This window comes from Peromyscus eremicus, chromosome 3, assembly GCF_949786415.1.
Source record: "Peromyscus eremicus chromosome 3, PerEre_H2_v1, whole genome shotgun sequence".
NCBI lineage: Eukaryota > Metazoa > Chordata > Mammalia > Rodentia > Cricetidae > Peromyscus > Peromyscus eremicus.
Genome location: NC_081418.1, coordinates 46,006,363 through 46,030,843, shown reverse-complemented (window position 1 = coordinate 46,030,843; position 24,481 = coordinate 46,006,363). Strand labels below are relative to the sequence as shown.

Sequence of the window (24,481 nt, the reverse complement as noted above, 5' to 3'; positions counted from 1 at the left end):
GAAGAGCCCTCTGGTGTGGGACAGAGAAAAAACAATATTTTTATTTAAATCAGGTTGATTATAAATACAATCTCTTTCTAAAACAAAAAGGGGGATAGTTTAGATATGATAGGATGAAAGGGTAGATTAATGAACCTACTTTTAAAGAGTAACAACTTGTTTAAAATGTTTTACATTGCTATAGATTTTAGTTTATTGATACAAATTTAAACTTAATTTTGTTATACTGTATATATATTTCTATTCTTGTTTGAGGTATTATGTTTATGTAACTCATTTAAAATTGTAATGGATAATTAAAAAATAGATTAATAGTTAGTCATCTATGATAATATTTGTAGCCATGTTAGTTAAGTCTTCTAGGTATACATAGATATATTTCAGATAGATAGGTAGTCTTCAAACACTTCAAAGACCTACAGAATATGGCATTTAAAATGTTTTAAAAATTTAGACTTTCTGGACAGTGAGACATGTCTGCTCCTGACAGCACCGATTTACTTCAGAGAGGAGGACGGGCATCAAAGACACTCCATATGGAGTTTATCTTCACCTTGACAAAAATAGCCATTTGGGCAAGAAACTGTTCTTGCCTGGACTGCTTGATCAACTGGACATGCAGGACCCATAGAAAGGTGACCACTGAACTTTGCTTGACAAAATGGTCCTTCAGGTTCCTGCTTTGCAGAGAAAACTGCCAGACATTCTACAAGACACAGAAAAAAGTGAATAAGAGACTCTAGGCCTGTGGGCTGAAGACAGATGCCCCAACTTTACAAGAAAACTTTGCATGACTGTCCAGGCTCAGCTGTCTCTGTCTACCCTGCAAGACTCCCAAAAGTTGCTTATATCCTTCTCCATTTCTCAGGTAGTAGTATATCCTTCTGAGGTCTTTGATGTGGTTAAAGACTAGATACTTACAATTTTCCTTAGTTATAATAAAAGATAAATTAGATATAAAACCTTAAACTTACAAATATAAGATAGATAGGATCTCTTCTTTAATATTGTAACTGTAATTCTTGCTTGATAATTGTTTTGTTATATGTAATTTTACTATGTTAAAGTTAAAACCTTCCTTTTTAAGAAAAGAAAAGGGGAAGTGCTGTGGGATGGTCTGTATGTCAAGTGTGTTGCTGATTGGTCAGTAAATAAATCACTGATTGGCCATTGGCTAGGCAGGAAGTATAGGCGGGACAAGGAAAAGAATTCTGGGAAGTGGAAGGCGGAGAGGGAGACACTGCCAGCCACCATCAGGACAAGGAAGATGTAAGGTACCAGTAAGCCATGAGCCATGTGGCAAAGTAAAGATTAATAGAAATGGGCTAAATATAAGAGTAAGAGCTAGACAATAACAGGCCTGAGCTAATGGCCAAGCAGTTTAAATAATGTAAGAGTCTGTGTGTTTATTTTATAAGTGGGCTCTGAGACTGGCGGGACTTGGTGGTGGGAGCTGGAGAGAAATTCTCCAGCAACACAGGGGAATCTCATCCCCTCTGAGTAAGTAACAAATGAATGTAAAAAAAAAAAAATGCTTATTTAAAAAAAGGTACACAAATATATTTTTAGAAGCATGGGTCACAGAAATAAGGGCATTGCAATACTTCAGACAATAGTGTTACCAAAAGTCTATGTCTGCCCAGATCTCAGAATGAGATTCATTCAAAGAAAGGATCTTTGCAACTAGAGTTAGGGCATGCCGGATGAAGGTGGATCATGAATCCAATGGCTGATGTCCCTATAAGAACATCATGGGAAGGCAAAGAGAGAAGTGAGTCCAGCAGCTACATGTCAAAGAGCCAAAGGGACTCCAGCAATCACCAGAGTCAGGGAGAGTCCAGGCTGAAAACATCAAAGCCTCAAAAGCAAGCTCCACCCTTCTGCAACCTTGATGGATGAGCTGAGATATCAAGCAAAAGAGTAGGAGGTAATTCCAAGGTTAGTAGCAGCAGGAAGAGACCACCACTCCTAGAGATGAGGGGATACAGGAGAAAGGGGATGCCCTAACCCCAGAACTGGTGTCAACTGGTAGGAGTCAGAATTAATGTGCAGGCTTCAAGCTGGGATTACAAAGGAAATGTTACTTCTACTGAAATGCCACTCAAGAAGACAGCTGCCTTTCTCTTTCTGCAGACCTTCAACCTCCTAACAGAGGTCCCCATTGAACAATCACAGAGGAAGCCATCTGACTAGGAGGCCTGGAAATGTAGGTGACCACTTGTCCCCAACTGTCATACACAGCATGGGGAAGGCAGGGCAGGAAATTTGAGAAAAAGCAGGACTGTGAGCAGCTATCTGAGAACAGGCATTGGCTTTGGGGAACAGGGATGGGGAAAGGTACTGAGGAGTACTTCACTTCACTGGCTAGCACTTAGTCCTTGAATCAGTTTCTTTTTAAAAGCATTTGGAGAAAACGTTGCAAAATATTAGCATGGTAAAATTTGTAAGATGGGTTACTGGATGCCCACCATGTTCCTCTTTATGCATTTCTGAACGATTGGAATACTTCCTAAGAAGAAATACTATAGAAAAAAGGCATGTCCCAGATTGATGGTGTGGTGGTTTGAATAAAAATGGTCCTCATAGGCCCAATGAGAATGGTACCATTAGGAGGTGTGGCCTTATTGGAGTAGGTGTGGCTTTTTTGGAGGAGGTGTGTCCCTTTGTTGGAGAAGGCGGGGACTTTGAGGTCTCCACAGCTCAAGCCAGGTCCACTGACTCAGTTTCTCTTCCTGCTGTCTGTTGCTCTGGTTGTAGAATGCTCAGCTCCTCCTCCAGCACCATGTCTGCCTGCACACTGCCATGCTTGTCATCATGAGGATAATGGACTGAACCTCTGAAACTGTAAACCAGCTCCAATTAAACATTTTCCTTTATGAGAGTTGCCATGGTCATGGTGTCTCTTCACAGCAATAGAAACCATAACTAAGACAGAAGTCAATGGTATTCTCATGTCTAGACTCACTTCTGTTTTCCACTGCACTCCAAGGGTTACTACAAAGTCTGTCAATGAACAGTGGCATCTGTGTGGGTTTCACAGGCTTGGTCACCACCAGCACTAACTCTGGCATGCTGGTACATTGAAGGCAAGGTGAGGAAGCAACAAAAATTGAGAAGATCACAAGGAAAGGACAAAGGGAAGAGGACTTGGCAGGAAGAGAGCAACACATTGACTTGAACTCTCTCTGAGAGCACCTGCCTTTGATATTTGGTTTAGCCACTTACTGCAGGGGTGGCTATGAGCAAGTTGTTGGCCTCCCTGTGCCTTTATTATTTGCCAAGTGAAATGTGAATGGGAAGACCTGGACTCAGTGAGTGCACTCATTCAACAAATACTTCAGACTGTGTTGGACACGTTGGTTACTATTCTTGTTTTTATTATTTCATCTTTGTGCCTTCAACGTTACCATAGTTCTTGGTGTTGGACAAGTACATCAAATTATATACAAGAGAGTATTATTTACTTCTTTGAGTCACATTTCTATGAAGTAGTCTGCTTCTGGTTGAACAATGAGGATTTGAATACAGCATTGCCTTGATTTGGCCAACATCAAGACCTGCTTGATGATATAATGTGATATCAAACAGGCTTGGCTTAAATACATCTCAGGAGGAATTATTTGCACATCAGCAAAGAGAGAATCCATGAGACACTCTCATCAGGCAATGACACTTCAGTAGTTCACATGGAAAGGGTAGTCCTCCGCATTAATTGTCCTGCAGCAACACGAACACAAAAGACAACGTTCCACAGAAGCCACAAATATGATCTCATAGGCATTATTATGTGATGCACTCAGCAACCTTTCTGCTCTCTTAGCCTCTTCCCCCACAAGACCATGGGAATGCAGAAGGGGACCCATACTATGACCTTCCATCAAATTGATGAATATTTGAGAGAAAAGGGCAAGAGAAGAATCAGTGGCCAAGTCTGTAGACTAGTGTCATAATGACAGATCATCAGAAACCTGGCACATGGCCAAGGGCCTCACAAATCCTGTTTTGGCTCATTCTCACATTGTAAAGTGAGGAATCATGGTGAAATTAACAGATTGGTTGTTGTATTAAGTAAAATACGAATATAAGCAAAGGGTTTAGGATCCTAAATACTCGATGTGTATTTTCTGTTATTAGTACTATTATCATTACTTTGTAAATAAAAGAAAACAATTTGGTGAAGTTACTGAGTCTACCTGATGCTTCGTAGCCTGTGAGTAAGTGGTAGAGCTTGCATTAGAAGCCACAAGACCAGGCTTATTATCAACCTATGACTTGCTCTCATAAATTCCCTCTATCTGGCATTCCCTATTCAATGCCCAATAGGTGTCATAAGCATTTCTCAAACACATGGCTACTCCTAAATGACAATTCTCCTCTAGAGTTGCTCAAGCAAAAATAAAGCCAACCCAACAAAACCCACATTTGATGGTTTTATTATTGTTGTTGTTTTGTTAGCAAATTCAGTTTGCTCTGTTTTCCTGTTTATTCAGAATTCAACCTTCCTAATTTCTTCTATCACATTATGAAGTAGGTCCGATGACTGTAATCTCTTCCCTAGATTATTCTACTAGTCTCCCTGTAATTTCTAAGTGCAAAAAGTCAGTTTTCTCATTCCAACCTATGAGATATGCAAACCTCTACACAAAATTCTCTCCTGGCTTCTCAGCTCCTGAGGAGCTAAAGTCCTTCCCATGCTCTGGACCACCTGTGTGCCCTTAGCCCAAGGTTGTCTCTAACCTTATTTCTTCCCACAATAGCTTTTGCCTATTTGGTTCTGGCTTCATTGCCCTCCTACTCAAGTGCTCTCCCCTCAGCCCACACACACCTGGTGTGTTTGCACCTACTTGGTGCTTGCTCTCAGCACCAAGAATCCTACTCTATTTATCGGCAAAACTGCCCTTAGGTCATCACATATGAAGAAAGAGTCAGTCCTAGCAGGACCTATTAATCCTCATGCCTTTTGCCCTACTTTATTTTTCTCTATATCACTTGTTACTCTCTGACACATGCGTATGGTGTTACTTCAACTATCCCTTTATACAATCTAAGACTGTGGGAACAGGAAGTTCATATAATGTGATATCTCAGACTCCTAGAACATGCCTGGCCCAGACCATATTACCAGGAAGTTATTGAGTGACTAAATGAGAAGATGAGCACTTCTGTCTCCTACAGTGGAATGGCATGCCTTTTCTCTATGTGCAAAGTTGAGAAACAGGTACCAACTAACAATATCTCCCCTCAAGTTTTAATTTTTCACAACCGCCTGAAAGTAGTATTTAAAGACAAAGTCATCCCCCATGCCTTATTATCTCTTGAGCTAACCCTGTACAACTTTAGTAAAACTCCTGATCATCCTCCTAACCCAGCACCACTTACATAGGCAAGGAGCAGACCCTCCAGTTCCTGTTGAAGCTGAGAATGGTGGCCATCTCTTCATTACTCAACTTGAAGTCAAACACCTAGAGAAGCAAGAGTTCCCAAAGCATCATTAGCAAGTGAAGTGCTGGCGAGACCCGAGGTTCTAGTGTTTCTCCTATTAGGTCCACACCGCATACAAATTATTCTATAAATTAAGACTGGACTGTTTATGGGGTTTAGTACTTCTAAAGGAGGGAGACTGGGTTTTCAGAAATGCTTAGTGGACAGAGGCTGTGATCCCTGAGGGACGACTGGACAGTAATCTTCAGAAGACATTTCTTCAAATTTAGCCCATTCTTCTTCTGCATGCAGGTGGGTTGAGTAGGCCAGAACAGTCTGTGCATGGGTAGGACAGTCTATGGCCCATGATCCAAGTGCACAGTGGTAAGCAGTGTTATTTGCAGTGCTAAAAGGTACAATTGCTAGTCCCTGCCTCCTGCCTATCTTTGCCCAATGGTGATTCATCTCAATTCTGTTGTCTTAGTCAATGTTCTATTGTTGTGAAGGGACACCATGACCATGGCTACTCTTTTTTGTTGTTGTTGTTTTTGAGACAGGGTTTCTCTGTGTAGTTTTTGGTGCCTGTCCTGGATCTCACTCTGTAGACCAGGCTGGCCTCGAACTCACAGAGATCCGCCTGGCTCTGCCTCCCGAGTGCTGGGATTAAAGGCGTGTGCCACCACCACCTGGCTATGGCTACTCTTAATAAGGAAAACATTTAATTGGGGCTGGCTGTGAACAGAAAGTCCAAGAATCTAGTAGTTGCTCAGTCCACAGGGCTGGATGTCTCTTCTGGTCTTCAGTATGTGCTGGAATCCCAAAGAAGAAGGCTCCAATGCCAGTGAAGGAATGGATGTGCTGCAAGATGAGGGCAAGCAGGCAAAGAAAGCAGGCTTCCATTTTGCATGTCTTTATATAGGCTTCCAGCAGAAAGGGTGGCCCAGATTAGTGCCTTCCCACCTCAAGATCCAAATCAAAGGCATGTGTCTTCCTCTCTCAAAGGTCTATACTAAAAGTGGATTCGCCCACTTCAAAGCAAGCAAAAATAATCTCTCACAGGTGTGCCCTCCATTTCTGGACTGTACTTCATTCTGATGTAGTCAAGTTGACAACCAAGAATAGCCTTCACATCTGTTGAGGCCAGCTTCCTGGGACAAGAGTTCACAAGGAGGACAGTAGAAGGAAGGACACACTGGCGAAACAGGGGTGGAATGAGAAGCTTAAGGACAGGGACCCTGTCTTCTAATGACCAAGGGACAGCAGATGATCATCTCAGATCTTACCTGAATGTTCTCCTGCATGCGGGAGGGTGTCACAGACTTGGGGATCACGGCCACATTCCTCTGGATGTGGAAGCGAATCAGAACCTGTGCACGTCGGGGAGATAACAGGTATCCACTTACAAGAGCCTCTGCTAGTGTAGGGAAATGTGTGTGTAGCTACTTCCAGCTTTAGCTAGGACAGCTAAAGTTAACTAAGGATTTCACCATAGGGACACTTGACAGCAATACTCTTTTGCCCTTGATCCTGGAAACAATACCACAATTTCCCTGGTCAGGAATGGGGAGACTAGCAGACAAAGGACCGAGGCCCTGTACAGTTGGCACCCAAACCCGAAGGCATGCTCTCATGGTACGGCCTGGGGACTTGGCAAGAAGCTGATGGCCACAGGCAGTCCTCACTTCACTGAGACCAGCTGTATCTCCTGGAGATTCCCAACAGACCCACATTTCCAATTTCTTCTCCTCCAAGGGATTAAAAGCAGGCAACACCATAAAATAAGACTAGTAAGAAGGATTGCTGGAGAACAGGGAAAATACCCAACAATGACAACAGTATTTTACCTGGGCCGGGGTTTTCTTGTGCTTTGCAGCGATCTCCTTAATATGGGGGTCCTCTAGTAGTGAAGGGTCCCCTGGCTTAGCCCTGAGTGCAGAAAGATAGCTGGAGTGAATAATAATCACAGTGAATATCACTGCCAGGACGGTGTCAAAGATGAACATCACAGCCTTTCCCATCTGCAAGGCAACCAGGAGAACCTGAAACCTTTTTATCTTTCCCATGGACCTGTCCATAGGATCAGGAGCTTTACCAACTTAAATCCATCCTGGTGCTGGATGGCAGAAATGGAACATTGCCAGGATTATATATGCATGTTCTATCTCTCTCCTTTCTTGCTGTCTCTCGCTGTCTCTCCTTCTCTCTCTCTCTCTCCCTCTCTCTCTCTTCCTCCCCCTGCTTCTCCCACAAAATATGTGTCCCTCCTGTGGCCAAACACATTGCTATAGACACATTTTTTTTCAGGTGCCTTAGAAGTTCATAGCTATATTAACCAATTTTGAAACATGAATTTTGAGTGATAAAAGAAAGCCACCACTCAGAAACCTCACCAAGGTCTCTCTGGGGAGCCCAAGGGGCTATAGGCTGTGACAGTGATACCCTTGGAGTGGCAGTACTGGATCAGTTTTTCCTGGGTGAGGTATGGGTGACACTCGACCTGCAAGAGAAAACACCTGTCAATAGGGAAGTGGGCCTTCCTTCCTGAGTGGCTCAGAGGAACTCCAGGCACAAGAAAAGACCAACACACAGGCCAAATACAACCCACTGATAGATGTGCTACAGACCAGGTCCAGAGATCTGCATCCCACCTCCCTGAGCATCCTGAACACAGACCCCTGAGAGACGACTCGGTCCATAGGCCCTCAAATGTTGAAGTAGTCCCGAAGTAAGACTTTCACCAATGAGAATTTACCTGGTTGGTCACTGGCTTGTGTTTCAGTCCAGGCTTGTTCAGGAGCCTTTCAATCTGCAAGTGGTTGAAGTTGGAGATGCCCAGGGCTTTCACCAGCCCCTGGTCCACCAGTTCCTCCATGACCTGTCACAGTAAGGAATACAGTCTAGATGGTTGTAGGAGGATACAGGGATGCTGGCTCAGCTTTACAATGATACAGGATACTGGTAACTTTGCAATGAATCCACCATTACAAGTTTAGCAAAAGCACTAAAAGCAAGTTTCAGTCCAGACCATGGTGCACTCTGGCTATTTCAAGCCCCATTACCCTAGCTCAAATAATGTGAAAAGTAAAACATGTGAAGGGTTCGCATGCTTTCTGCTCTCTATTCATCCAAACCTGGGTCATTCATGAAGGAGGCTCTAGTCTGTGGAATGACATCACTTCTATGAGATATATTTTAAAATTAGTTGTTTTCTGCTAGCAAGGATTATTAAACCTAGGGCCTCTCACATGCTAGATAGACACTACCATTGAGCTACATTGCTGGCCCATTTTTAAATTTCGTGAGTGAAGGGACCTCTGGCCAGCTCGAGTACAGCGAGCATGGCTCTGGCAGGCCTTGCCTTCTCCTCCTTTCCCTCTTCTTTGCTAAAAATTGTGTTACCTTTCTAAAGCTAGCCACCAAAGTCTATTCCCTTATTTGGCCACTTCCTCCTCCTGAGGCTGACCACCAAAGTCCAGCTGTCAAAGTATTGAAGTCCAGCAATCAAAAGCCCCCTTTGGCTCACCTAATTAACATGCCCAGTTAAAATTAAACACCTCATCCTAACACAGGGTTTCCCCTTTTACCCTTATAAACTGCCATTTTCCTATGTGCCACATCTGTCTCCTCTCTACCCAGAGGCAGTCCTGTGTGTGTGTGTGTGTGTGTGTGTGTGTGTGTGTGTGTGTGTGTGTATGTGTGCAATATCCACCCCCAGGACAAATACCCCTGTCTCCTCTCCCTTATTCCCTTCTTCCAAACCCTCTATCTCCTGCCTTTGTCTCTTATTCCCTGCCCTCTGTCCCTCTGGGGAAATGAGAACTTGTTCTTGGGGGTCCTAAGCTGATACTTTCCCTTTCAGTGATAGTGTCTTTCTACCCAAACTAGCCTTGACCTTTGTGACGGCTAGTTTTGTGTCAACTTGACACAAACTAGAGTAATTTGGGAAAAGGGACTCAATGAAAAAACTGCCTCCATAAGATTGGCCTATGGGCAAGTCTGTAGGGCATTTCTTAATTACTGATTGAAGTGGGAGGGCCCAGCTCATTGTTGGTGGTGTGAGACCTGGGCAAGTGGTTCTAGGGAGCATAACAAAGCAGCCTGAGCAAGCCAGTAAGAGCACTCACTGCTCCATGGCCTGTGTATCAGTTCCTGCCTCCAGGTTCCTGCCCTGACTTCCCTTAGCAATGGAATGTGGCCTGAGAGTTGTAAATGCTCATGGTGTTTTCATTCCCACAATAGAAACCTTAAGCTAACTTACTCTGCAGTTCAGCCAGGATTTGAACTCGTGATCCTCCTGCCCCTGTCTCCATCTTGTCTAGGGTTATATTCCTGAACCATCAGGACCAGCTGTTGGTCTAGGTTCTATGATCTTTCACAACAGTTTGGTGTGCAGCAGGGAATGCCATGCAGATATACAGACCCTGGTAGGAAAATCCGGCCTAGAGCTGAAGTGGGGTTGAAATTTGTCCCATTGACCTCTTTTTCTACAAAAACTGCCTCAACCTCAAAGACCTAGGGTTTATTATTTTTTGCCTATAAAGAGCCTGTATTGAACACACATTTATATTCCATTTATTGTACATTCCTGTTGGGAGTTTCTAGAATGTAAAAGTAATCAATGTGCTTTTTGCTTGAGATTCTTTTTTTTCCCCTCAGAGTCTCATTGTGTAGACCAGGTTGGCCTTGAACTTACAGAATTTCATCTCCCAAGTTCTGGGATTAAAGGAACGTGCCACCACACCCAGCCTGCTTGAGATTCTGACAGTTTAATTGAAGTTCTAGGGTGCCCCTCAGTGATCCAGCTGCCTCAGTGCTGAGGTTACCTCAGCTTAGTTGACAGTTGATACAGCCTCAAGAATCAAGGAGGGAAGGAAAGAATCCACTGGATCCCCCCCTCCACTCCGCCCCCAGGGGAGACATTAGAAGTACAGTGCAAACTGGGTATAGAAAAATAACATGAAGAAAGGTGGTAAAATCATGAACATATTGGGGGAACAGAGAAGCAAGGGCTCAGAGGTAGGGATAAGCAGGATGTGTTCAGCTAACACTGTCTATTGTTTCTCAATCTTGGACCCTCTAAAGGTTCTAAAAGAAATGAGTGGTCTAGACTCCACACCCAGGTCTTCTTGCTGATTTCCTTTAGGATGCAGCATGGACATTAGGATGTTCAAAATGCCCTCTGCAGATGTGAATGTTCCAGGATAAGAAGCACTAAAGGTGAGTGAGGAATAAGGAAGACTTTCCCAGACAAGACAGTTTAGCACTGAAGCATCTGAAGGTCCCAGCATCTTCCCAATGGGAAATAAGACAAATGCTATTCTGTGACCTGGGTCAGGTTTGGTTTGGGTGTATGATCCATCTTTCCTTCTTTAGACTCACTTCCCTTCCCCTGTTATAGACTGTGGCCAGTGAATTTTCTATTGGATTGGTTGTGGATCCATAAAACTACCCTATCCAGACATATTCAATCCTGCCAAGATCAAATCAGAGCAGTAGGATATCTTTTACGTATGTGAAGTTTTTATTTAGGAATCATTCTTGGATTTATTTGCGAGACAGCAAATTAGCCCCAATGTAAGATACTATGGCAGAATTGCCATCTTAGTATGACATCATTATAAGAGCTATAGCGAAAATGTTATGGAATGAACTTTAGACACACTAGTGTCCACATCACTACTGAAGAGGCCATCTTTAATCCAGTAATACATACACTCCCCATCTTATCTAATTAGTACCCTCAACTCACAGCAAAAGGAACAATGAAATCAGGCAACCTGTGAGTCTCAGTGTACACACTACAACATTGTTGGTTCTGTGTGCATAAGCTGTTCTATTACTTGTTAAGCATCAATCACATGAGGTAATTCTATAGAGCCTCTTTATTGTTGTAGTTTGGGGTTAATATTTTTCCTTTCACATCTAACACCAGAAGCCTCACCCAGTCTTGAAGACCCATCCATGTGAACCCAAGTATTAAAAGATTTGTTTGTTTAAACCCAGGGCCTTGTGCTTGCTCTACAAGCACCAAAGCTTCTACCAAAGCTGAATTCCCAGCCTCCAGTCCCCCATCCCTCCACATTCCTTGTAACAGAAGTTCTGCTACTAGAGGACAAATTTAATGATTCACTTGCCAAGGATTAATTCCTTTAAATACATTTCCAGGTGTTGTGTTAACTTTTCTTGGGGAGATGAAACAGATAAATAAACATCTGTTCACCCCAGATGGGGTACCAACAACAAATGGACAGAGCAAGAGTTCTATCTGTCTAGTTCCTGAAACAGTGAGTCTAATTGGACTACTTAAGGAACACGGTCAATTTAGGAGTGACTATACCCACAGAGAGAAAGACTCTTTCTTTCCCCAGCAGTTTGTGAGGTAATCACAGCCTCTCTAACTTCACAACAGCAGGCAGGCCATGCGTGCCCCCAGGACAGCGTTCCTCAGCACCAGGGTTTCCAACCTCACCCCTGGGGCAGGAAGGCTGCCCTGCCTTGCCTTCACCCTCAGTTGTCACGGAGGTTTTGCTCTCTGCAGTTTCTTACCACAGCCAGTGAAAGCTCAAAGTGGCAAGAGTGCTGTGCTAGTAGATAAGCACTTTGGGACAAACCATGGAAAAGTTACACTTCAGTTTATCAACTCCAATCTCTCCAGAGAAGGCAAGTTTCCCAGAGTCTGAAGCAGAACACAATTCAGGACTGCCTGACAAACAATACGCTAATTCTTGGAGTCTGTTTTCTCCAGTCATTCATAACTTGCTTATTCACTTTGTCCTACCTTTTAGCATTTGCAAGAGAATAGTGGTTATGCTGGCTAGTTTTATGTCAACTTGATACAAACTAATGTCATCAGAGAGGAGGGAGCCTCAGTTGAGAAAATGCCTCCATAAGATCTGGCTATAAGGCATTTCTTAATTAGTGATCAACGAGATTGGGTCCAGCCCATTGTCGATGGTGCCTCCCTGGGCTGGTGGTCCTAGGTTCTATAAGAAAGCAGGTTGAGCAAGCCATGAGGAGCAAGCTAGTAAGCAGTACCCCTTCATGGCCTCTGCATCAGCTCCTGCCTCCAGGTTCCTCCCCAGCTTGAGTTCCTGTCCTGACTTCCTTTGCTAATGAACAGTGATGTGGAAGTGTAAGCCTCCCAAAGTAGTTTTGGTCATAGTGTTTTATCGAAGCAATAATAACCCTAACTCATACAATGGTAAAAGTTATTAGAGAATAACAATCATTCTTTAATTCATTTTTAACATGATTATGCAAATCAAGGCCTCAAGTGATCTAAAAAGCAAGCCACATGTAATCTCTGATGTCTGCATGTATATTCATAGCCAAGCAGGATGCTCAAAGTCTTAGTACCTGGATTTGAGTCACACAGATCTGGATCCCGTGGTCTTGATTATATCACACATTTTCTTTATGATCTGACAACTTACCAGTCTCCTAGGAGAGAGACTATCTTCTGTACATGGGAAGCAACTTCCCTTTAGAGAGCTAATGACCAATGGGCTCTTTGATTAAATTTCTGTATGTTAGCTATTTTAATCCTTGCTACATCCTAAGGATATGCATCATTGTTATATACTATGATTTTTTTAACAATAAGGGCATTGAGGCTTACAGGAGTTAAAGTTTTACTCCAGGTTGCCCAATTATTATGAGCCCCCAGTGTATCCCTCTGTTTCTAGTACAGCATGTTTATATCAAATTGTGATACACTGTATTTCCTGCCTCACTTAGATCTCAGTCTCATCCTGAAAAATGTAAATAGTGTCATACAGAACCCCAGTCCATCTGGTGGTGGGGAAAGGGTGATGAGAGAATTGGAGAATCCAGTGATGAGATCGTATACAAGGCACATGGGCTGTTATCCCAGGGTGGAGTCAATGGGTATCTGACAGTTTTTTTTTTTTTTTTCTCTTTGAGCACACTTTAAAGAAACCAGAACTTACCTCCCAAGCATCCAAGAACGTGTATTTACTGGTGAGAATATTGCCTTTGTCATCTATGGGGAAAAACTCCTTCCCGGGCTATAATGTAAAACAATAAACCTTTTGGAGTCTGCTTGTAGATAACCATTCCTGTGGAGAGAGGGCTCAGGACGGAGAGGTAAGAACCCCCCACACCTGCACAGCATCTGCTCAAGCTCTGAAGAACACACTTCAGGACAGCCGAAGGACCATCTCTGCTCTGTCTACCACAACACATAAATCCTTTATTTCTGATGCTCCTGGGTTGGCTTTACAATCTGCTGTTAGTATATTGCAGAAGCCATCATTATCACCATGAAAACTAACCCAACATACCAAGACCCATATAAACTTGGAGGAAATTTTAATTTCAGGCTAATTAGGCAAACACTAAATAGGAAGGGTAGAGCTGCAGCCAGCATCTATTGTCACAACCTGCTGAAAGATTGAATTTGGAGTGGCATGCCACCATCACTATAGCTGGTCTTGAGGGGAAAAGGCTAAACATTCCATTTCCTCCAAGCTCTTGAGAGCAGGCAGGAGGAAGGCCCCTCGGCCTCCCGCCCCCCCCCCCCCCCCCCCCCCCGGGCACTGAATGGCAGTTTTCCAGTGGTTGGCTGCCTCTCAGCATCAACAGGCTGCCAATCCATGAGCGCACTTGGACTAGCAGGAATGTTGAGCCTTAAGAACATTATGCCAGACTATCCTATGATATTCCTTAGGAAAGGACCGCTGGGCCTAGAGTCAATGGGAAGTGGACAGGACAGTCATATTTATCTGGGCTGAGCAGAATCACAGTTTCCCTAAAACAGAATTAAAGCAGGACCTGAGCATGTGTCATCCCCAAGCACCGCATGTTGACCCAGACTCCCTTCCGGATCAGAGTCCTTCTGCTCTGGGCAACAGCTCCGACCTTAGCGCTCCCCGCAACTCCCCCACCCAGGCCCCGCCCATGCTCCTCCTCCACTCCCACCCCCACCCCCACCCCCACCCCCACCCCCACCCCGGCGCTCTCTCCGGCCCATGCTCCTCCTCTGCACCCTCACCCCCACCCCCACCCCGGCTCTCTCTCCCGCCCCCAGCTCAGATGCAGCTGCTATTTTCTAGCATTTGCTCAGTGGCTGCAGATGAAGCAAAGAGCAGCTCAAACCTGGAATCCCTGTGGCCAGTGCACTAGATAGAGGTCCAGATAGTCCAGTTTCAGATCCGTGAGGGTTTTCTGAAAGGCTTTCTTCACCAGGCTTTTCTCAAAGAAGGTGGGCCACAGCTGCAGGTGACAAGGGAGTGGGGCGGGGTTAGGACTAGGAAGAGAAAGGGCCACTCCACAGTCGCCCCTCCCTGCTTTGAGATTTGCAGCTGAGCTAACCCCAGGACAGGCCATTCATGTATAATAAAGTTGGTTAAGAAAGGCAACACAGCTGGGCGATGGTGGCGCAAGCCTTTAATCCCAGCACTCTGGAGGCTGAGCCAGGTGGATCTTTGTGAGTTCGAGGACAGCCTGGTCTACAGAGTGAGTTCCAAAAGGCACAAAGCTACACAGAGAAACACTGTCTAGGAAAAAAAAGGCAACACAGTGGGCCACCAACACTCATCAAGTCAAGGTCATGCATGTGTGTTCTTCCATACTCTTGGTGTTCTGTTTCTTAAATCATTTTGTACATTTGGCCTCCGGTTAAATATGTTTGTTCCTGTGTTATTCCTTAACTTGGCTGCCAGCTCCCAGAGGGCAGACATTGTGACTAGCCCTTAAACGTCAAGCATTCTGATGCTATTGAGAAGTTGTCCCATTTTGTACCCCCAACAACCTGAAGCCTGTCCGGCTCAAGTAATGAAATACAAGTTTATCCAGATGTGGCCACTCCCCACAGTGGGTCTATGTATTACACCAGATACAGTTTCCAAGCACCTAGAACTAGACTGTTTTGGAGAGCTATGTCCAATACAGAGCCTAGGACCCCTCATACACCCACCCCCTTATTTTTAATAATATTTTACAGTTCACCTTTTACTGAACTGAAATAAAGAGATCCCTGTTTATCAGTAAATAAGCTCCCACCATTTTCAAAATGTCCACATCTGAAAAAAACCCTCAGGGCCAGAGTGTGTTCTGAAATGCACCCTGAATCCACCCCTAGCCTCTGCCTACCACTTAGCAGATAGACCTTCCTAAGAGAAGACTGAGAGGCCAAGGGTACCAGGAGGCTCATTGGAGCCATTCCTACCACAGGAAAAACAGCAAGGGTTGGAGGCCAGCAGCATCTTCTTCTTCCGGTACTGACTTGGAGTGTGAATATTTACATCCAGGGATAACAAAAATCAAGGAAGAAGGAGGTTAGGAGTAACGTCGCCACATAAGAAAGATGCACAGAGCTCTTGGTGTGGTCCAGATCTTCCACCTGCCTTGAAGCTGCACTCGCCAAATGTGCCATTGTACCTTGCTGACGATGAAGAGGTCCTCCCGCTTCACAGCCTTCTCCTGGATCTTCTCTCGAATCCCTTCTCCCACTTCACTCTCGTTCTCGTACAGATAGGCACAGTCAATGTGGCGATATCCAGCGTCAATGGCGGCCTTCACAGCTTCCTTGACTTTGCCTGGGGGAGACTGAAAAGCAAGAGAAAGGCCCATCAGACACACCCGAGGCCCCTCCTTAAAGGCTTCATATGAACCAGATTCTCAAAACTATAGCCTCCTGGGGTCCCATTTCCAAGTGGACACTGGGGAGAAAAAACATATGCTTGGAAAACTTCCAAAGGAAAAAAAAACGTGAATTAATTTTGGTTTCACTGATTTTTTTTAGGTTAGCATAGGAAGTGAGGGGTTTCATCATAGCACCTTAGTACATATGTCATTTGTAATGATTATCATCCCATGTCCTACTCTAGTAATAAATTATTACTTTTCTCTAATCTAGGCTGATGTTGAAGGGTCTCTAGTTTCTAGGAGTAACAGGTGGCTCTCATTGCAACTTCCTAAACTCTGAAGTGACAAAGAGAAATTTTCAGACCCCAGACAGTTATAAGGATCTCAAAATGATCATCACAGGCTAAATCTGAACTCTACCATGTATCAGTATGAGGCTGAACAGACTTCTCAATCTCTCTAAACCCACTGACAAATAAGAAGAGTAACCGCGGTGCCTTACATTGCTTGCTTGCTGTAAAGATTTTATTACATCACCTGATGGTAAGCTGGGTGGTGGTGGCACTCGCCTTTAATCCCAGCACTTGGGAGGCAGAGCCAGGCGGATCTCTGTGAGTTCGAGGTCAGCCTGGTCTACAGAGTGAGATCCAGGACAGGCACCAAAACTACACAGAGAAACCCTGTCACAAGAAAACCAAGAAAAAAGAAAAGAAAAAAAAAAGAAAAGAAAAAAGAGAAACGTCACCTGACAGTAAGACTCAGGAGGTACAATCCATTGGAGAATCACTGTTTCAGAAAAAGAAAGAGTAGAAAGACTTGAAAACCAACATGCTTTCTCATAGACTAAAAAAGAAGAAGAAACTAGAACAAGAGAAAATGTTGTGTGAATATCATGGTCTGATCTTACCTAGCATCCGGATAGAATGCTGGAGAAATACAAACTCTCGGCAGAGTATAGTGGTGGATGCCTGAGTCCCAGCACAAGGGAGGCAGAGACAAGAAGAGAATGAATTTGAGGCCTGCCTGTGTGCGGCACATCACTATCACACACACACAAACCCCGGAACCCCCAAATACGATGTGTGTTGGCTCATGGTTATGAATGATATTAGCATGTGGAAGGTTGGAAGATTGAAAGTCCAAGGCCATTCTCAGCCACATCATGAGTTGGAAACCAGCCTGAGCTCTGTGAGGCCCTGTGAGCTCTGTGAGGTCACAAAACAACAAAAGAAACTCAGACAAATAAAAAGCTATCTCTCACAAAATCTAGAAATTCTTTCTGTAGACGTCAAACGTAGAGAAGCATATACAGCCGAGATCAACAGCTATACCATCATGGGAACAAGGAATTGCTGCCGGCCACTCAGAGGTACTGGGGGCTAGGCCCAAGCCCCACTCTCCTCACACACATTGATGAGCACGTTGTCCTCGCCTACAGCCCCAGCTCCTCCTGAAAACAACTCCTTGACAGTCTCTACATCGCTGTTAGATTTCTGAAAGTTCATCTCAGCTGATATTTCCAGGTGAGTAGATTCCCTGGAGATCTGCAGGTGATTATTACTGTTTTGATAATGTGAAATTTCTGATTTGCAGCAAATCTTGCTATTCCAATAATATTTCAACCCAGTGTTGAAAGAAAAAGAGGTCCTACCATGTAGAAAAAGGAAAAGAGAAACAGGAGGCCATCTGGAGATGAGCCGTGAGGGACAGGAGAGCAGAAGGGCTTTAAAATCAGCTCCTGACATGCATCATGGCTCCCACCTGTAATCTTAGCACTGGGGAGGCTGAGGCAGAGGATTGCTCCAAGTTCAAGGTCACCCTATTTCAAGGAACCAAAACCCAAGACAGCTCCTGGGAGCACGCCGGCTACTGTCACGTTATCACTGAGGGGAAAGGCAAAGGAGGCAGAATTAGTAGATGGAACAGTGTCAGACCTGTCCCAAGAAAGGCTAAGAAATCTGCTTCACTGGGCATTTGAATAGGCACCAGGACATTTTGCCAGGAGAGATTAACATAGCCAGGCAGAACCTGTGCTACCAGCCCAGGCTTTCTGTGGTTCTGGTGCTCTGCCTTTACTGTATACCAGAACCAGGTGGAGTCTTGGTAAAGGGTAGAGGCCAGTTCGGTAGCCTGGGCTGGGGTCTGAGACTCTGCCTTTCCCACAGGCTCCAGGCCAGATGCTACAGATGGAGTCCTTCCCCATGGGTAGCAAGGGGAGCTGGGTCATTCAGGAATTTTTACCCCCTCTTTCAACCACCAGCCAGAAACAAAGTAACAGCAAAGATTTAGAACATGCAGGAAGTTGCTGAGTCCCAAGGAAAAACTTGCTAAAAACTTGCCCAAAAACCATTTTCTGTTTTACATATACCATCAATTCGATACTTGCTATATAAACTACCATCATTTCTATGAAACCCACTCCAGAAGCTTTGAAGCCTAGAGCATCCCTGAGAAAGGAAAGGCACCTGGGTTCTGGCTGTGGAGTTCAACACCCTGGGCAAATGCCTCAAAGGGCTCAAGTGTCCCAAGCTTACACACTCACCTGCCAGGTGCCCAGGCCCACAATGGGCATCTTGGCTTTGTTACTGAGCTCCACGAAGGTGGCCATGGTTGCTGCGCAAATGGTTCTAAGTGAGCAGATACACACCTGTGCCCTGGTTAAGGAGGCGAGCAGTGGTTTTATGTCCTGGGTCAGGAGGCTAGCTCTTACAGCATGGGCAGGCAGCCACAAGGCAGGGTCTGGCACAGCAACAGAAATTTTATTTTGGTCTTTTGTCAGATTGAGTAATGTGGATGAAGATTAAACACTACCAAGTGCCAAGTCTCCCTGATTCAGAATGCATGAATTAGTTTTCCAGTGCCACTTACGAGTTTGCAAGCCAAAATAGCATAGGCTGTAAGATCTTCCAGGAAGAACTGGTTAGATTATTCGAGAAAGGACGTTGCCACAAGAGGAGGCATGCTGTAGTGAACTGTGTGGGCACTAAGCAGGCTACGGAAGCTCGGAGAGACAAAATGAGGAAGCCTACACAAGTTATTTTGCAACAAACTATATTGGGACACATAGATCAATAAAAAGAGGCTGTCTGTCTGAGATCAAACGGACAGCTGGACAGGTGTCCTTGCAGAGAGACTTTTTATGTGAGGTTATGGTAACCTTCACACTGGCCTCTGATTCCAGCAGTGCCCGTAATTTAATTTGTACTTGTCTAGTTGCTCTAAGATTGTGGTAAAAATGCTTAGAGTGAGAAATTACCTACTAACCATTTAGCCAAGACTACTTCATACTAAAATTATTTTAATACCTACTTTAAAAATCTTTGGTTATTATAAGATGTTATGTATTCAATACAGAAAGGATGAAAAATAAAATGACTGTAAGGATGAGCCTACAAATCACTTTTATCACCATCACTCAAGATGCCCTTGTCCAATGCTGTCTTCCTCTAATCTTTGCACGTGTACGTGTGCTCTCGTCTATCTGCCTACGTTGTACATGTGCAACAGATGTTCTACATGTTTATAAAGGGTCATTTTAAACTTCTATCACCCCGAACATTTAATGATAATAAAAGGTTCAATTTTATAATTATTTATGCTGTTGTTCTGAAAATTCTTAGATGCTTGCTTTCTAATATGAATAGACAATACTTCAAGGTATATGAAGCCACCTAGTTTCTGCAGCTTCTCCCAGGCTCTGCTTCCCATCTCACCACAGGAGTACCGAGATTACAGATGTCTCGGCTCTTATGGTCTGGAGATTTGAACTTAGGTGGTCACATTTGTACAGCAAGATTTATCCACAGGGCCAATTTCTCTAGCTCCCAATAATAGTATACAAATATATGATTTTTTTTGAAACTGATGAAAGATCAGCTACTAAGCAAAATGGTGATGATTATTCTGATAAAAGTAAAGATGATGATTATGATGATGATGATGGTGGTGATGATGGTGGGTTTTGCCTCCATTCAGGATCTAAAGATAGGAAACTTTGCTCTTATTGTTAATTTTGAGAGCGTGATACAAGGATGGACATAATTTAAACATTTTAATAAAATTTTGTAACTCACAAAAAACTCATATTATCTTTGGGATTGACAGAATATATTTCATTTACTCAAAATAAGAAAAAGGAGAGGCAGGTATGGATTTAAGCGAGGTGACCCCATTCTTATCTGTGATGGAAAAAGAGCACATGCAGACTGTGCCAGGAATGGTTTCCCACTTCACAAAGCATGAACAAGCACCGTGAGTGCTTTCCGGCCTGTCCCATCTTTGCCCAAGCAGAGCAGAGCCTCCCTCCTGGGCATCCCACATCTTGAAGAGCATCAGCCTTCTTTGTTTCATTTGGTCCTAGCCTTCGGCCGCCCATCTGCCCCCTGTCTAGCCATTCCCAGTGTAAAGGATACCTTTAGCTCCTCTACTCCCAGCCCCCACCCAGATTAGAAAGCACCATGTTATTTGTTCCTGTCTGCTGCAGGAGGAAGTTTCTCTGATGATGGCGGAGCAAGGAATAATCTACGAGTATAGCAGAATATCATTAGGAGTCATTTTATTGCTCTGTTCCTTGCAGGACAGTAGTATTTGGTTTTTCTCTATCTAAGCTCAGGTTCTTGGCCACCAAGCAGTGGTGGGTATAGGTTCCATCCCATGAAGTGGGCCTTAAATCAAATCAGATCTTGGTTGGCTACTGCAAGAAACTTTCTGTGACTATTGCACCAGCGCGTCTTGCTGGCAGGCTGGCCAACATTGTCGATCAAAGGGTTGGTAGCTGGTCGGTGTTTACCCTTCTCCTTTGGTAGTGTGCACAGTGCCTTCTAGTACGATGAACTTTAGTCCATAAGGGTGAAGGCTCTGGGTAGGCACACCAGCTCAACTTCTCTGTGTTCAATGAGTTGTATAGGTGCTGTCTTCAGGAATGGGGCCTTACAACAATGTGCAGAGAGTGAGATAACTTGGAACATTCAGCCCTAAATGGGATGCCTCCATCAAATCCCTACCCTTAGGGCTCAGGAAACCACGCAGAAGAGGAGGCAGGAAGAGTGTAAGAGCCAAGAGGATGGAGGACACCAAGGGAATAAAGCTTCTAAACACAGCAGACCAATGCGCGGATGAACTCACCGAGACTACGGCAGCATGCACAGGGCCTGGACAGGTCTATTTCAGATGGGGTCCTAGAGCTGAGAGAAGAAGTGGAGACAGGTCTGCATTCATAAACCAGAAGCTAGTTCTGATTGATAACCATTTGCAAATGAAAAATCAGTTTTCTCCAAGGGAGTCTCACTGGGGAAACAAACCACTCCAAAAGGCAGGCCACATGCCCAGCACTAGATGACCAACACAAACTCAAGAGCATCTTTGGAGGTAGTTCTTTGTCTCACAATGTTGTGTCAGGGCACTTTTTGTACCTTACAGGTCCTTTGCATATATATAATGGTTTCCAGTTTTGTGTTTTTATGGTTTTCTTGTGTGTACAAACATGTGCGTCTGTGTCTGTATGTGTTTCTTGTGCTTTTTCTCTGGCTCATTTCCTTCTGTTTGTTTTTTCCTATTCTAAACTTTTTGTTTTTGTTTTATCTTATTCTGTTTATTATTATTCCTTAGATGCCTGTTTGTTTTCTAATAAGTGATGGAAAGTGTGGATCCAGATGGAAGGAAAGATGGGGAGGAACTCAGAGGAATCAGGAGAGGGGAGACTGTAATCAGAATATATTGTATGAAAAAAACTATTTTCAATAAAAGAAAAAAAGAACTCCATTTGTGGCTTTTCAAATACTGAACCATCTCTACTTTTCTACTTATTTTTAGTATATGCCTGGAATTAACTTCAAATGTTTTTCAAAACTTTTAACATTTCTATTCATAAGTTATATTAGACTTTTGGTTTTTCGTTCAACTCAGCATTATTTTAACCTCATAAAATGATCTGGATAGCTGTTCAGCTTTCATCATATTAGTAAAATATTAATAGGAGTTGTGTGCTCTTAAGAATTTCTGAAACAAACTTTGTTTGTAATTTTCCCTAAAGTTAATTATTAATTTTTGCTTTGGTTAGTTTCAGGATTTTGGCCTATCTTGTATTATGCATTTCTAAATGTTATTTTATTGGAGGTGTTTTTATTGTTGTCTTCTTTTTTTGTTTGTTTTTCAAGACAGAGTTTCTCTGTGTAGCCTTGGCTGTCCTGGAACCTGCTCTATAGACCAAGCTGGTCTTGAACTTATCCTGATCCACCTGCCTTTGCTTCCCAAGTGTTGGGATTAAATGCATGTGCCACCACTACCTGGCTATTATTGGAATTATTGATATGTCAATTTTGGGATGGTCTAAATATAGTTAAATAGAGACCTTTCCTAAGTCTGGCACTTATCAAAATTTCATTTACACATGTCTATCAGATTGCTGCAACTGTATTGGTAGAAGAGGAGTATTCTAAGGACATTTGCGTCCTTCCCTTCAGCTGTCAAACTATTGAAACAATTGGCCATGAAGAAATGAAATTTCCCTAGAGATCCAATGCTGAGGGGAGGAAGAGCTGGAACCCCGGTGCCTGCCAGAGGAAACTGCCTCCCAGGAAGAGTTCTAACAATTTACTGGACCACCTCACAGGACAAACTGAGGCTTGGACAATGACTAGTCTGTGATGGGCAGAACAACACCTTGACCAGGAGTGCTTAGCTATAAGTACCTCTTGTCTTCTGTTTAAACTTAAACTTGTTTTGTTTTGTTTTGTTTTGTTTTGTTTTGTTTTGTTTTGTTTTGTTTTTTGAGACTAGGTTTCTCTGTGTAGCTTTGGAGTCTATCCTGGAACTCGCTCTGTAGACCAGGCTGGCCTCGAACTCACAGACATCCACCGGCCTCTGCCTCCCGAATGCTGGGATTAAAGGGGCGCACCATCACTGCCTGGCTAAACTTAAGCTTCTTATCAGTACCCTCGAAGACAGGCTGGGGCAAGGGGCAGTCACAGGACCCCTTTACTCCTCTTTCCAGTGTGGTCATTGCGAATAAATCTCCTTTCTCTGTTTTTCATGAAAAACAAACATATAAACAAACAAAATCCTGGCTTCCCCTTAGCCCCCATTCCTCCTCACAAAATTCTAATTTGTTCTTTCACTCTTCTGCAGTAGTCAACTTGCCCAAACTTCTCTAGCTGTTGGGTACTGTGGTCCCTCTCAATAAAATTCTAGCCATGGAGCAACTTGTACTAAAGTTGGCTGGTGATGTGATTCACGAATACACAGCCTGGGCCACCTTAGGACTCTTATATGCTCTAAATGCTTTTGTCTCATGGGCTTTGCTACATACAGTGTTGCTCTAGAATGTCTCCTGTGGTGGTTTGAATAAGAATAGTGCCCACAGACTCATAGATTTGATAGCTTATGCATTAGGGGGAAGTGTGTCACTAGGGGTGGACTTTGAGGTTTCAGATGCTCAAGCCAGGCTCTCTCTTCCTGCAGCATGCTGATCTAGATATAGAACTCTGCTACTTCTCTAGCACCATGTCTGCCTGCATGCCACCATGCTTCCCACCATGATGATAATGAACTAAGTCTCTGTGGTAGTTTGAATGTAATTGGTTCATAGGGAGTAATACTATTAGGAGGTATGGCCTTGTTGAAGTATTTGTGGCCTTGTTGGAGGAAGTGTGTCACTGTGAGGGTGGGCTTTGAGGTCTCCTATGCTCAAGCTATGCTTAGTTCAGATCATTTCCTGTTGTCTGCAGATAAATATGTATTAACTCTCAGCTCCTTTTCCAGGACCATATCTGCCTGCATGCCACTATCTCCTGCCATGATGATAATGCACTAAACCTCCGAAACTGTAAGCCAACCCCAATTAAATGTTTTCCTTTATATAAGTTGCTGTGGTCATGGTATCCATTCATAGCAATAGAAACCCTAACTAAGACAGAAGTTGGTATCAGGGACTGGGGTATTGCTGTGATAGGCCTGACAATGCTTCTGTTTAAAGGAATATGGACCTTGGTATTGTGGATTAGAAAAGCAGTTAAATGCTTTAAATGCTGCTTAATGGTCAGTCCTAGTAGGAACATGGAAGACAGTGGTGCTGAGCGTCATTTGATGAACTATGGGGGCCTGGATCAAGAGGTTTCAGGGGAGAAGAATATTAATATGTGGCCTAGAGATCATTCTTGTGATATTTTGGTAAAGAATGCGCCTGCTTTATGCACTTGTCCAAAGAGTCTGCCCGAGGCTAAAGTGAAGAGATTTGGATTAATTCCTGGGCAGAGGAAATCTCAAAACAGCCTAGTATAGATTTTGTCATATGGTTACTAGTGTTCATGCTTATAAAGATTTTTAATAAAAAGGAACAAGCTGAGCAAGGGGAAATACACAATGTACAATTTGAGGAGAAAAAGAGCATCAGGAAATGGAATAAAACTAAGTCGTGTGTTTAAGGAGATAAACAAATTAAGAAATGGAAAAAATG

At 43.7% G+C, this 24,481-nt stretch overlaps 1 protein-coding gene across 1 annotated transcript; it reads right to left on the bottom strand.

The window, feature by feature from the left end:
• Window positions 1-3,397: 3,397 nt before the first annotated feature.
• LOC131905734 (aldose reductase-related protein 2-like) lies at window positions 3,398-18,637 on the bottom strand. Its single transcript, XM_059256549.1, has 10 exons — window positions 18,572-18,637; window positions 15,823-15,990; window positions 14,539-14,655; window positions 13,371-13,448; window positions 8,174-8,296; window positions 7,812-7,918; window positions 7,266-7,347; window positions 6,705-6,788; window positions 5,380-5,462; window positions 3,398-3,717 (listed from the first exon to the last, which is right to left on the bottom strand). Exons 1-10 carry the CDS (start codon window positions 18,635-18,637, stop codon window positions 3,675-3,677), a joined length of 951 nt encoding a protein of 316 aa, XP_059112532.1. The 3' UTR covers window positions 3,398-3,674.
• Between the last annotated feature and the right edge of the window lie 5,844 nt (window positions 18,638-24,481).